This window comes from Arachis hypogaea, chromosome 15, assembly GCF_003086295.3.
Source record: "Arachis hypogaea cultivar Tifrunner chromosome 15, arahy.Tifrunner.gnm2.J5K5, whole genome shotgun sequence".
In the NCBI taxonomy this organism is placed as follows: Eukaryota; Viridiplantae; Streptophyta; class Magnoliopsida; order Fabales; family Fabaceae; genus Arachis; species Arachis hypogaea.
The window spans coordinates 28132015-28146651 of NC_092050.1; the positions used below are offsets into that span (position 1 = coordinate 28132015).

Here is a 14637-nt window from a genome sequence, read left to right on the forward strand (position 1 = left end):
TCTCTTATATTTTCTAGGCAACCAAAACACTAAACAGGGCATGCAAGTTTTTGTAAGGCGGATAAGATGGTGCTGTGTCCTTGTCTATCGCGTCCACTCAAAAGAATCTCTTTTTTTTTTTTTTTCTAATTTTTTTAAAGCAAAAGTTAAAGTCAATATCTATTAACATTATAATATAATTATACTTTATTTTAGTTTTAGAAATTGTATAAAAAAGATAAAAAATAAAATTTTATTATTTTTACCTTTTAAAAAAAATTAAGAACAAAAATATTAGAAATAAAAAACATTTTGACAAACTAAAATGTTACCAATTATGGTAACCATGCTAACTCCTTGATAAAGGAAGCAAAAGCTTGTTGAAACGCACGCTTTGATAACCCAATACTTTTTTCCATTATGAAAATTATTTTATTTTTAGTAGGAAGTAGCAATGATAATATGTAAGTCCCATTTGTCTTACCTTAAATCTAATGCTTGACCCGGTCGACATCGCCGAACACATCCGTCCAATTTCCCTCTCCTTCTCGTCTCTCCACGTGGCATTTCCACCATTCCTTACAGGCCGGTGCCGGTGCCAATCACTCCTTCCTCAATATTAAATTACATTAAATTAAATAATAAAAAAATTGATCTTGCAAAATTGCAAACATTATCTCTAACTAGATTGAACAATTATTAACAACAACAACAACGTACACACACTCTCACAACACACACAATATTTTTTTTATCATGCCCCTCTCTACCCTCCTCCTATGCAATTTAAGGTCAATCCGTTAGCTTAAATTGACTTGCCTAGCATAAGATGAGTTAGTTGAGAGAAGAAAACAAGGTTATAAACATAGTGAGTTTTTATTTTCATTGTGGGGTGCTACTAGGAGCTGTATAGATAGAGACCTTTGCTTACTACTACCTCATTCCTTCTTCCTTCCTTCCTTCCTTCCCTTCATTCATTCATTCATTCTCCCTTATCTCTTCAGCCATATTTTCCCTTCATCTTTGTGAACCTTAGAGAACAGAAACAATTAAAAAGGATTATTGGATGGGGAATTGCCAAGCTGTGGATGCTGCAGTTCTTGTGATCCAACACCCTTGTGGGAAGATTGATAGGTTATATTGGCCAGTAACTGCAAGTGAGATTATGAGGAGTAACCCAGGTCACTATGTTTCTTTGATAATACCATTGCCTGTTCCTCCACCACCACACAGACAAGAACAGAATAATAGTGATAATAATAATAATCATAATAGTAATAATCAGGAGCAGCAGCACCACCACAAGACTGTGAGGTTTACACGTGTTAAGCTTCTAAGGCCTAATGAGACTCTCAATCTTGGCCATGCCTACAGGCTCATCACTACTCAAGGTACATACATACATATATATATATATATATATATATATATATATATATATATATATATATATATATATATATATATATATATATATATGTGATGTGTATGCATATGTGTGATGATAGTACCATCAAATCTTTCTTATGAATCAAAGAAGGGTGACTTCAGTGTTTTAGTTTGTTGTTCTGGAAGAGTGATGAAATCTTGTTCTTGTTGTTCTGGTTTCAGAGGTTATGAAGGTCTTGAAAGCAAAGAAGAATCCAAAGAGCAGAAAGCAACAGGTTGAGGCAGTTGAGAAGACGCTGGAAGAAAAGAAGATTTCAGCTACTGAAACAGGAGGGGAGTCTGAGACAGGAAATACATATCAGGTATATATGAGTGTATTTTATTGTCAATATTACTTTTCTTTCCTCTTTCTTTTTTTTCCCTTTTGGTTTTAGTACTACTATTCCATGAAAAATATTCTGGTAGCAAGTTTTAATTAATCCTTTCCAAAAGATGAATCCATTGAAGAATTTGATCTACAACTTCACATGGTCTTATGACCATAAGTGCAGATTCTCTCTCGGGTGGATTCATCTTTTTGAAAAGAAATAGGTACTCATAGAATCATGGCATTAGAAACAAAGATTACTCAGCAAAGAAAATAAGTCATCATAACCAAATCAAATATAATCCACAGTAGTCTTTGAACAATAGTTTACTGGGAATTGAATTTAAACTTTGATCTTCTTTTCATAAGTTTGGATAGTCATGAGTAATCATCAATTAGTATTGATGTGTTATTGCATAATGAAATCCAGGCAATGAGAGCAGAGAGACATAGGCCTCGGACGGCGGCATCGGTAAATCCAGCAGCACTAAGGTCAAAATCATGGCGCCCCTCTTTACAAAGCATCTCAGAATCCGCAAGTTGATTGGGGCTATGTTGTGACATGCATAATGTTTCACAGAATAGAACATAATTCAACTGCCTCTTTGATCTTGCAAGTTTTCCATTTGGATGATTGATAGTAAATGAGCATGGAATTTCAACCAAAACTTGAAGCAGGATTTCTATTGCATCACCAATCACACCCTAAGGCCTCAACGGCAAAGGCATGTTTCAGTGATAGCGTATTTGTATAGCACTGAGAAGAGAAGCAAGGGAAAAGGGAAAAAAAAATTGAAAAAGTAAAGAAAAGAAAAAGGAGCAATGATGTATAAATCTATTAGAAGTGAGTAAAAGAAAAGAAAAAGGAGCAATGATGTATAAATCTATTAGAAGTGAGTTTTGTTATTGATATAGTTACAGCATCCAGTCATCCACATCTTCCTTTTTGTTATGATTTAATAAGCAAGTTATACCTATAACTTGAATCAACCTTGTAAAAAGGAAAAATTAGAAGACTATAAGTGTAAATCCCTGTAGTTTTGAGTTCCAAACTTCCCAGCTAATCAACATAAATTTATGATCAAAATACTCACACCCTTGAAGACAGGTATTCTTGGTAATTACCTCTTCCTCAGAGGAACCAACATAACTATGAATAGCTTATCACAATGTCCCAGGACCTTCACACTCCTTGTGCAATAATTCACTAAATTCCTGTTTTTTTAACCAAGACTGGTTAAAAGTTAAAATATAATAACTCTATGCTGAAGATCAAATTTAAATATTCCATTCTTGGCTTCATTGCAGAAGAAGAATCAAACAACAGTTGCATGTCAAAACACTGTTAGCTTTGAGCCAAACATGTCAGAAAATTTAAAATAGTTTTATAAGTTGTCTAAAAAAATGTGCTTACTTTGTAGTACAATTTTTATATTTTATACATGTTGGGATCAGTTATTGTACCAGCTGATATGAGGTCTGCCATCCGATTGAAAAGAAAGTAAAATAAGTTCCTTATTTCAGAAGCAAACATTTATCTGATTATGGAAAGCTTAAATTAGGAAAAGGTTTCTATAATTTAAGGGGTTTCGTGCACAAGCTTAGATTCTCCAGTTGGTATTCGATATTAGATATATATCATCAGAATACTTCTTAATTCTTTCTCTGTCCCTGCATGACAAGAACATGATGACACATAAAACTGACTGTTAATCAATTATGCAGTGGGGAACTAATACAAATAAGTGTCTATTGTTACCTAATTGAATCTCTAATATGTAGAATCTCAATTTGGCCCTGAAATTTGAAGCCGAACTCAAATTAATCTCTAAAATTTCAATTGACCCAAATTGAATCCCCAAATTTACAATGGTAACTTGCATGAGCTCCTAAACTCATTCTCGTTAACGTGTACTAATTTGACATATTAACTTGTCACACTGAATAACACAAAACATCTTTTCATATTGGCGCCTACTCTTCAATGAAATGACATCGTTTTACACGAAACACATCTCTTTCCCACTAGTGATGATTATAAAATGAGATGTTTTTTAAACCCATTTGTGTGAAATGACGTCATTTCGTTGAAGATTAAGTGCCAATATAAAACGATGTCATTTTGTTTTATCCAGCATGGTAAGTTAATGTGTCAAATCAACACGCCATTAATAGAGATGAGTTCAACGTGAGTTATGATTGTAAATTTAGGAGTTCAATTTGAATCAATTGAAATTTTATAGGTCAATTTGAATCCAACCTTAAATTTCAAGGGCCAAATTGAATATTAACTCCTAATATGTATGTCCTAGCAAAATTCTAACCATGATTATATTAAAAAAAGCTGATGTCCATTCAATTTTAGTTGATATTCTGAGGGAATGAGAATGACTTAATGCACCAAGTTGTGCATGATAAACCAAGATAATCCAATGGTATAAAATGGTATAGATCTATTATCTATACCGTTGGATGATCTTAAATCTTAATGCTTAACTTGGTGTATGTATCATAGCATTTTAGGTTGTCCTCTAACTAAATTGTATTATCATAGCATTTTAGGTTGTCCTCTAACTAAATTGTAATTATCCTCAACCACGATTTACTTGCAAAAAATAGGAATATGACAGAAATTCCAGCCAGATCCATCAAGATCTGCAGGGACCTGACTTCATAGCTATTGAGAACTAGCATGGGCCTACTCCATCAATAACCAACTAGGAAGAACATGCTAATGTGAAACAACATGCAAAATGAACTCTAAATCATCTTTTTAATACCATTAATAGATGTCACCATTAATTTTCTTAGATGGACTTACTATTTTCTGATCCTCTTGCCAGTTGCCAACTGTATTTTAAAAAAAAGAAAAGAAAAAAAGAAAAGAAATAAGTCCATGTAACTTAATTCACAATTTTCCAAATTCGAATTTTGAATTATCAACATAACTAGCACTTTCATCCTCCCCATCATCCAAAGAAACTGTATAGACACATGAATAGTTCCAGATCAGACTGCCTTAACAGATTGAGGTCCACAATAATCAAACAGGCAAACCTAACTAGGATTTTTTTTTTCTTGCAATCATTGACCGGAAATCCAGTAATAATAACATTCTGCCAACTTAGGACCACAGATCAAATCTACAATAAATTCTCAATGACTCCGAAAGGGATAAGAAAAGGTACACATAACATAAAGGCACGTGCAATTGGGGCCATGTTGTGACATATCATATCAGTAAACATTTGTGATATCCTTATTAAATATTACAAGATTTCCTCAAGGAAAAGAATGTTGGCCACAAACATTAATGAACAAACTCCTTTATATGTACGAATTCTGGCCACAAAAATTATGATATGGGAATGTTCTTAGTGAAGGTGTGGAAATCAAACAATGGTATTAAATGCAGTACCTTCGACTTGGTTTTAAAATTATTTGTGATGACCGATAAGTGATTAAATTCCCATTTCCCAAGCCCCTGTGCCCCCAGTCCCTCTCCTCCTATAAACATCTCTCCATACTGAAAGTTGAAGTAATCTAATGTGTGTTTGATATGAAACAATATTAGGCCAAGTTTAACAGGTCAACAATCAAATTCACAAGAAAGAAAGACATATCTTCGTTCAAGCATTTTCACAAGCACGTGGCGCCAATGGGACACCCACATTGACCACCTTCACAACAAACGTATGAACTAAGTGAACCAAAGGAAACCATGACATCGAAAAGCATCTTTTAACCGAACTCTGAACCATATAACCATGGAACATTGTCATGCGTAACTAACATATGAAATTTCAGATAGAATAATGAAAAGGGAAAGAAATCCTTAAAAGCCTTGGCTTTCTAATAAAGTTTGGTTGTTTAGTGGGGAGAACGCATTCACCTGAGAGCACTAAGGTCTACGACGACTGGTTCTGATGGGGCATTGAAGGTGTTTGTAGAAATGTGTCTGACGCGAAGAAAGGGACAGTGGCAACATAGGCGCAGGATAAGAGTGTCCGAGGTAGGTGTGTTGGTAATAAGAAAAAAACGGTTAGGTAGTTTGGCGGGAAATACCGGTACGAGGAAGATTAAAGGATAATCTAATGCTTTATATTTTAGGCACATTCTCAAGTCTCATCAAAGTTAGTGGGAGCTATAAACAAGGTTAACAAGCAAGTATTTAAAGTATAGCTTAAACAAAGTCAATGAATTTACTACTCTTATATTTATCTATCAAGTTTAAATTTGAGACCCTAGATTTGTGTTCATACAAGAATATATAAAGTCACTACAAATACAAGAATATATATTTTTTATATTTCTATCCAATTTAACAATATTCTAAAACACTATTTATTAAGCTTGAGACAAGTTAATTCGAAGACAATCATGATTAAATTAAGTACAGCAATTAAAGTAACTAGTACAAATTAAATTGGTTTTCTAAAAGAGGAATATTAGAGAGCCATCAAAATTTATTATATTTTTAGTTATCAATTAGTTATCAGTATTTAAAAATATGAAATAAAGTATGTTGTTAAATTTTTAAACTAAAAGAACTAGACTAAAAAAATTGAATTAATGATTACATAATAACTAAAACAAATACATTCTAATGGTTTTTTAATATTTCTCTTCCTAAGATGTGATTTTGGTGACAACTTTAAAAACTTAAGACTCTTGTAACACAAACTTAGAAAAAACTAAAAAAAAAAAAAATTAAGATACTATGATGAGAATATCTTGACAGTGTTATAAAATAGTTATTATTATGGATATTTTATCATAGAGTATTATCATACATAATAGAGAGTATGAGATATTATCAATTATAAATGTTCCATGTATCGAACATTATCAATTAAAGGGATATTAGTTTTCATGTGTTTCCACTAATTAGTGAGTTACATAAATAACACTCTACTATTATTTAATTCAAAATCTACTTATCTACTTATTTATTTATCTATTTAATATACTAAAATTGAATTTTCTCCTAATTAATAAAAGTGAAGTATCAATTTTTCATGAATCTATTTTTCCTCTAAAATGAATGTATTTAATGATAATGCATAATTATATTAATTTAAAAAAATATCATTATTATAATTATATAAAATCAATAGTTAATACATTATTAAACTACTTATCAATTATTAATAAGAAATATTTTTAATTATTTTAATAATAATAATAATCTACTTCTACTTAATATACCAAAATAGAAAGCACTATTCTCTCATCTAAATTTATTTTAGAAAAATATCTTTATTATAATTATATTACAATTAGCATTTAATGAATATTGCATGAGTATACTAAGGTTTAATTACTCTGCTGGTCTTTATAGTTTTACAAAATTTTCAATTAGGTCCCTATACTTTTTTTCTTTTAATTGAGTTCTTGCACCAAATTTTTTTTTAATTGCGTCCCTACACTTTTTTTTCTTTTATTTGGATCCTGTACCAATTTTTTTTAGTTGGGTCCCTATAAAATTAAGTCAATTACTACTAAGAGGGACTTAATTGAAAAAAAATTGGTGCAGGGACCAACTAAAAAGAAAAAAATATAGGGATTTAATTGAAAATTTCACGAAACTATAGGACCAACAGAATAATTAAACCTTATACTAATTTAGGAAAATATCTTTATTATAATTATATAAAATTAATAGAAGTAATGACCAAATCAGTACCCGAAAGATTCAAACGTTGATATTTTGATACCTCACTATTGTAATTGACAAAATGGTACCTGAATAAATTTAAAAATTGACAAGCGTATCCATGTTCTTGCCAGACCAAAGTTCCGGTGAGGACAATGCTGACCTGGACACCGGATTTTGCTGACAAAACAGGTTTTATTTGAGTTGTAATTTTTAATTAAGAAATTTGTTAGCCTAGGTGGAAATAAAATTAATTGAATTTGATTTTGCCCCAAATCAGAGGTCTTTGCCCTAATCCCAATACTGCTCTCTTCGTTCACTCGCAGGAGGGGATCCAAAATTGGAAGATGCATACAGCAAGGGCTTGTGGAAAAGCTGCAACGGTGAGAAGGCAGTCATCGATGCAAGCCTTCGACGTGGATGGTGCTTCCGGTATTGTGAGCAAAACTTATGATGGATGTTGCTTTTGTCCCCTTCCAGTGGTTTCGTTGAAGTCGAAGACAAGTAGCAACCCTGATAGATGGTTTCTACGCTGCCTATGTGGAAGGTAAGTTTGGAATTTTGATGAATATGTGAGGAAGTAATGCAATATCCCTTCTTGGTTTGTCGTCTGTGCTTATTCAATTTTAGTTTTCGAATATTCTCTGATCTTTGAAATTTTCGTGTTGTGCTAGAACACACAAAATCGTTGCGGGTATTTTCAATGGTTGGATGAAATACAAGAAGAATGTGTGGAAGGAGAAGTTTCTTCAGAGAATAGTAATATGCTGGGCAAATCAGAACCAAAAAAGAAAAGTAGAATCAATGTCGAGTGTGGGGATGGCCAAAAAATTGATAGGATGATGGTACTATCTGTGGTGAATGACATGAAGGATACTCTGAAGAGGGTTGAGTTGTGCCTAATTTTTATGTGTATATTGATTGGGTTAAATGTAGCTTCTTTGATTATATTTAGTTTGGCTAAGTAGATAGACAGTGCACAGTATAATAGTATAACAATGACACTTTGGAATTTTGTAATCTTCTCCTCATTGTAATTGAGATGATTTAATGTATGTTGTGTTATTCATGTGCTGTGACTGAGTTATTGTTGTTGTGATGTGAGCAAGCTATATAGAGTATATGTAAGACATTTAAAATAGATTTGTCAACAGAAGCTCAATAAAACACCAGGAGCATAACGTGAAGTTATAACCATTAACTATTCAGAGTAACAAAGTTCAGGCCCCAAATAAGACTAGCAAAATGACACTTATGTTCATAGTAACTGCTACAGACCCAAAATGACACTTACAAAATATAAAAAGACTTGGTTAGCACTTACATGCCATAATGGCACTTGGGTGCATATTAACTAAATCATGTCCAAAATGGAGCTAACAACAAACTAAAAAACCCAAGATTCTTAGCTCAGTTCTTGTCATTTGTTGATGGCTTTGATGGTGGTGGTCCGGATGGCTTTTTCTTCTTCAAAGATGGGGTGGGATGAAGCATGTGAACATGCTCTGTGTAGTTGGGCTTGCTGCTGCCATGGTATCCCTAGTCACAGTTGGTGGCCTAAATGGAGCTGTAGGTTGGGCCTGAAGAGTGGGCCTAACTAATGGACCTTGTGGCATTGATCCAGTCCCACTACATGGGACTGCAGCATTGGATGGAGATGCAGGAATTTGGGATCTAGACCCAACATCAGGCCTGACAACCCTAGGTTGAGCAGGGGGTGGTGGTGCAGCTGCTGCATTTTGTGTTGGAGTTAGAGGTATTGTAGTGGCTGCCAGTCCTCTTCGAGTGGTGCTGCCTCTTCTTCTTGGTGGAACTAGGTTGTCCCTTACAAAAGATGGTCTGCCTCTCCTCTTTGGTGTTGGTGCTGGTGGTCTTGTGACAACCGAAGGTGCTGGTTCTGAACTAGCTGTTGGAGTAACCAAGTTGGTTGCTGCTGGTACAGTGGCTACATTAAGGGTGCAGCATTCGTTGTAGTGTTCCCATCATTGATGTTATTCTGCATCAATTTGTCCATTCATGAAAACAAACATTTTATAGAAACAGATCCAACAGTTTGAAACAACAAGGTAAGCTAAATCACATTGTTTACCTGATTAGGCTGACTTTGTGGATGATTTTGAGTGAGATCTTCCTCATTTGCAACATGTGCAGCCTCCATGGTCTCCTCCTAGTTAGCTTCTTGCTCCCTAGCTTCTTCCTCATCAAGATCTGGTTCTTCAGTAGCTGTTCCAGCTTCTTTCTCAGGACAAGTTCTGCTATTATGTCCAGCCTTACAAAGAGCACATGAGTAAAGTAAATCAACATTCATCAAATTTACAAATAGAAAATAAAATGTAAAGTAAATAGATATTAATATTGGTTTTTGTTTTACTGACCCTCTTATAGATTTGGCATGTTATCTGTCCGTATCTTCTCTTGGCCTTGTATTGGCTCCCAAAGCTTTGCTCAGTGCTATCCTTTCTCCTCTTCTTTGTAGGTCTGCCAATAGGCCTCTTGTATGAAGGAGGCAGACATGGCAGCCCTTCGTGATGCTCTCAGTACTCTTGACTCGGTATGCTTCTAATGTGAAACTGGTAAGTCCTATTATATGCCTCAATGGTGAAATTGTGATGGACATAGTCTTCAGGCTTCTCATTCTTTCTCTGGATTGCTGCAATCCCATGACAGCATGGTAGTCCAGTCAGCTGCCATTTTCTGCATGAGAATATCCTCTCTCGTGTATTGACTCTCACTCTATGTTGCCACTTTGTTACTTCAAACTGGTTGTGCTCATCATCACCACACCATTGTGCTTCCCAGTAGTTAGCTTGTCTTTTTTCTTTCTCTAGCCTACTGACTTGTACAGGGGCTATCTGTCCAGTGTAAGCCCCTCAGTGAGTCCTTGTGAGTGGCCATTGTTTTCATGATATAGAACCTAAGCTCCTCAAGAATTGTCAAAATGCTCTTCCCCCGCAGACCCACAATTGTTGAATTAAATGACTCACAGTTATTGCTTGTCAAATTATCTACCTTCGGCCATTCTGAAAACCCTGATCTCTCGACCACTGTTCTTGTTCAAATTCTGACAAATACTCCCATGCTTGTTTGTTGATCCGTTTTACAGTTGCTATTGCATCATTGAACTCTTGATCAGTAGTTGCTTTTACACATTGCCAAAATACTGCTTTAAGTTCCTTATCTTTCCATCTCTTGTTCAGATTTCTCCACATATGCATACAACAAAATCTGTGCTTGACCCCCGGCATCACGTCCTGTAATGTTGGTATCAATCCCTGCATTGAATGGTAACCACAAATAATTAGGAGACATTCGAAAAGTAACTTCAAGAAACATACAAAAATTCAAAAACAGGGTCATAGTGCACATCACCTTTTGCTGGTCCGACATAAAAACCCAGCCATTCTCATTGTAGTCCCCTATGTCAGTGTGCAACTCCTCCAGAAAGAATCTCCAATTTTTCCTAGTTTCTGCATCAACAACCCCATACGCTATTGGAAACAGTTGATTGTTCGCGTCTTGACCAACGGCTGTTAGTAATTGCCCTCCAAAGTAACCTTTCAAAAACATCCCATCCAAAACTATAAAGGGTCTACACCCTGCTTTGAATCCATTCTTGCAAGTAGCCAAACAGATGTACAAGTTCCTAAACCTAGGCAACCCCTCTGGCTGTGGAGTAGTCCCCATGTTGGCTCTTGAACCAGGATTAGCCTTCATGATTTCGTTCAGATAGTCTCTAAGCCTTAGGTATTGATCTTTCTCTGTTCCCTCAATAACTTCTTTGGCCTTGTCCATAGCCCTATACATCATCCTCTCATTAACTGAAATGTCATACTCCACTTTAAACCACTCCTGTACCTCCCTCTGCAGCATGTTGGGATGGATTCTGAGCTTTGGCACCAGTTCCTCAGCAACCCAAGCACATGTGACTGACTTACTCTTGTTGCTTCTGGGACACGTATGTTCGTCCACAAATGTCTTTATCTGAAAGGATGCTGGGTAGTTGGTCCTGGCACAGTAACACAACCAAGGGCAGTCGGGGTCATAGCAAATCACCCTACACCTATTCTTCTCATTCCTAAGATAGAATACCTGTCTCCCAATTTGTATATTGTACTTCTGTACTGCTGCTTTGAAGTGGTCCATGGTCTCGAACTCCATATTCAACTCCAGAGTTATTTTCCTATATGGCGTGTTGGGGTTATGTTGAGGAAATACAGGTTCATCTTCATCGTCAGATACAGGAGGGCTACAGAGTTCTTCAGACTCATATTGGTACATCTCAGGTTCACTTTCGCCATCTTCTCTATTCGGGTTAGGCACCTCTACCCTTAATGCTTCATCCTCCTTTCCAGGTATAATTCTTTGCCCAGATGGTTGAGGCCGTGGATGATTTCTCCTTGTATTGGTCCTTCCAGTTGTTTGTGTTACATTATCTGTTGCAGAATCATTTGAGATACATGAGAATTGATGCAATGCTTATTCACATAACCTCTAACAAAAAAAAAAAAAACAACGAATTTACCTGTCGCATTTTCACTCTCAGGTTCCTCTGGCCTCAACTCATTCGCAACTGGTTCTCCAAAATCAGAACCTTCATTCGGATCATTAACATCATCAGCATTGGTCTCGTATGTGGATTCATTTACCGCTTTAGCTTCTCCAAGATCACTCTCAGGTTGTTCATTTTGGGCAGCTCTTCTCTCTCGGGATAAACCACTAGGTGGTGGTCTTGGATGCCTCTTTCTAACTTTCTTAACACCCTTCTCTGGAGCTGATGCTCCTTTAGTGTCTTTGTCCTCATTCTCGTCATTCACAGCTTCGTTCATAGCACCACTCTCACCTTTGTTCGACTCGTTAACATCAACAGTGGCCTCATTTACAACCTCATTCACAGTCTCCTTCACAACAACACTCAAAGCCATATTCAATTCATTAACCTCACCACTGGTCTCATTCACACCTTTATTCTCCTTCTCATTAGCCTGACCGACTACCTTATTAGTAACTTCAACCTCGTTCACATTATCACTAGCTGGATTGACTTCAACCACACTATCACTGCTACCATCAGACACGACTTCTTCATCAATGATCTCAGGGTTGATATCAATGGGGTGATCAAAATATAGGTGGACAGTGTTGTCATTCTTCATCGCACTCTCACACATCCTCATCACTTCAGCATCCGTCATAAGCACTCTAAGACCCTTACCTAAGTCTAAATCAGGTTCTAGCCAGTACACCTCATTGTATCCAGGGTAACCCAAGTATAGAAATAAGCCCTCAACAAAAAATAAATTGCATGTCTCCACATTCACCCTGTGTATCTCAGTTACTAAACCCTCATCGTATATCACATTACCGTCCCCACCCCTTTTCAAGGCGCCCATGTGATGATAAACAAACGTAACTAGACGATCCATCTAAAAAATCGTAGAGGGAAGATACAATAAATAAACAAGTAGTTACAAGCACATAAAACAAACAACAAAAATGGCTCACTACTAAAACAATCAAAATGATCATAATGCTGTCCACAAAAGCCACGTAAATGAGACGATGGAATGAACGCGAACTTACCTCTTCGTAGATTTGTTCCTAGCGAAGAATGGAGATGCGATGATGCCACTAGCAATCCCTCACACTTGACGCTCCGACTTCGACAATGTCTCTCACCTCGTTTTCGTTCTTCTTCGCGCCAAGCTTCCAGAGCAACGTCTCTCCCTCTTTACGTGACCTTTCAGTTTTACTCCTAGTGAAACACTAAGTCACAATAAGTAAGCAACTAGTAACAGCACTTGTTAATTGGGGATTAGGGCAAAGACCTCTGATTTGGGACAAAATCAAATTCAATTAATTTTATTTCCGCCTAGGCGTTAAATTACTTAATTAAAAATTACAACTCAAATAAAACCTGTTTTGTCAAGAAAATCCGGTGTCCAGGTCAGCATTGTCCTCACCGGAGCTTTGGTCTGGCAAGCATATGGACACATTTGTCAATTTTTAAATTTATTCAGGTACCATTTTGTCAATTACAATAGTAAGGTACTAAAATGTCAGCGTTTGAATCTTTCGGGTACTGATTTGGTCATTACCTCAAATTAATATTTAATACATTATCAACTAATGAAAGTGAGGTGTCAATTCTTTATGAATTCATTTTCTCTCCAAAATGAAAGCACTATTCTCTCATCTAAATTTATTTTAGAAAAATTATAATTTCACACTGAATATACGTGACAAATTAAAAAAATTTGGCAAGTTAATAGAATCAAATCATATTTCTATAACATATATAAGAATGTATATTTCTATTATATAATAATTGAATTTCTACACTTAATGATAGAGCTGACGTGGCATACTTCTGAGCGTGTTCCTTAATTTATTTTTTATAACTCATTGAATATAATTTATTACAATAAAATAATTATATCAACTAATTAATTTGATTAGATATTTAAATATCACACAATTTATTATAATTTATATCAATCAATTAATTGTAATTTATTATATCAATTATTTTAATTTATTAATGTATAAAGTACATAATAACATAGATGATTTGTTACTTACACTGATTAAATACAATAAATATAGATTAATTTAGTTAAAAAATTTATTGTTTCCTATGTTTTCCTATTTATTTTTTAATTTATTAAATCCAATCAATTATAATAAATTAATTATATCAACTAATTAATTAATCAATTCTTTCTTAATTTATTTTTTTGAATTCAATAAATCAAATAAAATCAATTATACTAATTATTTGTATCAACTAATTGATTTGATTAATTCTTAAAAATATTTTTATTTAATTTATTTTATTTATTTAAACACATGAATTATAACTAATTAATTATTTAATTTTATTAGGATAAATATCAAATTCTATTCCTGATATAAAAATATAAAATTTTATTCTTTTCATTTTTATTTTACCATTATAAAAGACCATATATGCTAGAAGAAAATATCATTTGTTTACCAATTACTCTTTCATTGGGTAGCTTTTACAACAATTCTTTTTTTCCCTACGAGGCGTCATCGCAAGAAGGCAACTATCGTGGACACAAATCACCACACACTCTCCAACTTCCATGCTCATCATTCGGAGCAATATATGATATGTTATCCATGAAGCATTTATAAATCATGGTGTTATCATGTATGCATAAATAAAAAAAAAATTTCGTATTTAAACTTAAGTCATTTACCTGCTTGTGTGGTATATTGTAGT

General features: G+C 34.6%; 1 protein-coding gene across 1 annotated transcript; it reads left to right on the forward strand.

Moving 5' to 3' along the window:
- Positions 1-608: 608 nt before the first annotated feature.
- Positions 609-2822, forward strand: LOC112750072 (uncharacterized). The gene is made up of 3 exons (XM_025798602.3): positions 609-1370; positions 1591-1730; positions 2166-2822. The coding sequence occupies exons 1-3, from the start codon at positions 1046-1048 to the stop codon at positions 2277-2279; spliced, it is 579 nt and encodes a 192-aa protein (XP_025654387.1). The 5' UTR covers positions 609-1045; the 3' UTR covers positions 2280-2822.
- The last annotated feature ends 11815 nt before the right edge of the window (positions 2823-14637 follow it).

Bases quoted from the DNA above. Each gene is read 5' to 3' on its own strand.
- LOC112750072 (XM_025798602.3), top strand. From the start codon at position 1,046: ATGGGGAATTGCCAAGCTGTGGATGCTGCAGTTCTTGTGATCCAACAC. The intron at 1,371-1,590 runs GTACATACATAC...TTCTGGTTTCAG, and splicing joins CAGGCTCATCACTACTCAAG to AGGTTATGAAGGTCTTGAAA. The intron at 1,731-2,165 runs GTATATATGAGT...AATGAAATCCAG, and splicing joins AGACAGGAAATACATATCAG to GCAATGAGAGCAGAGAGACA.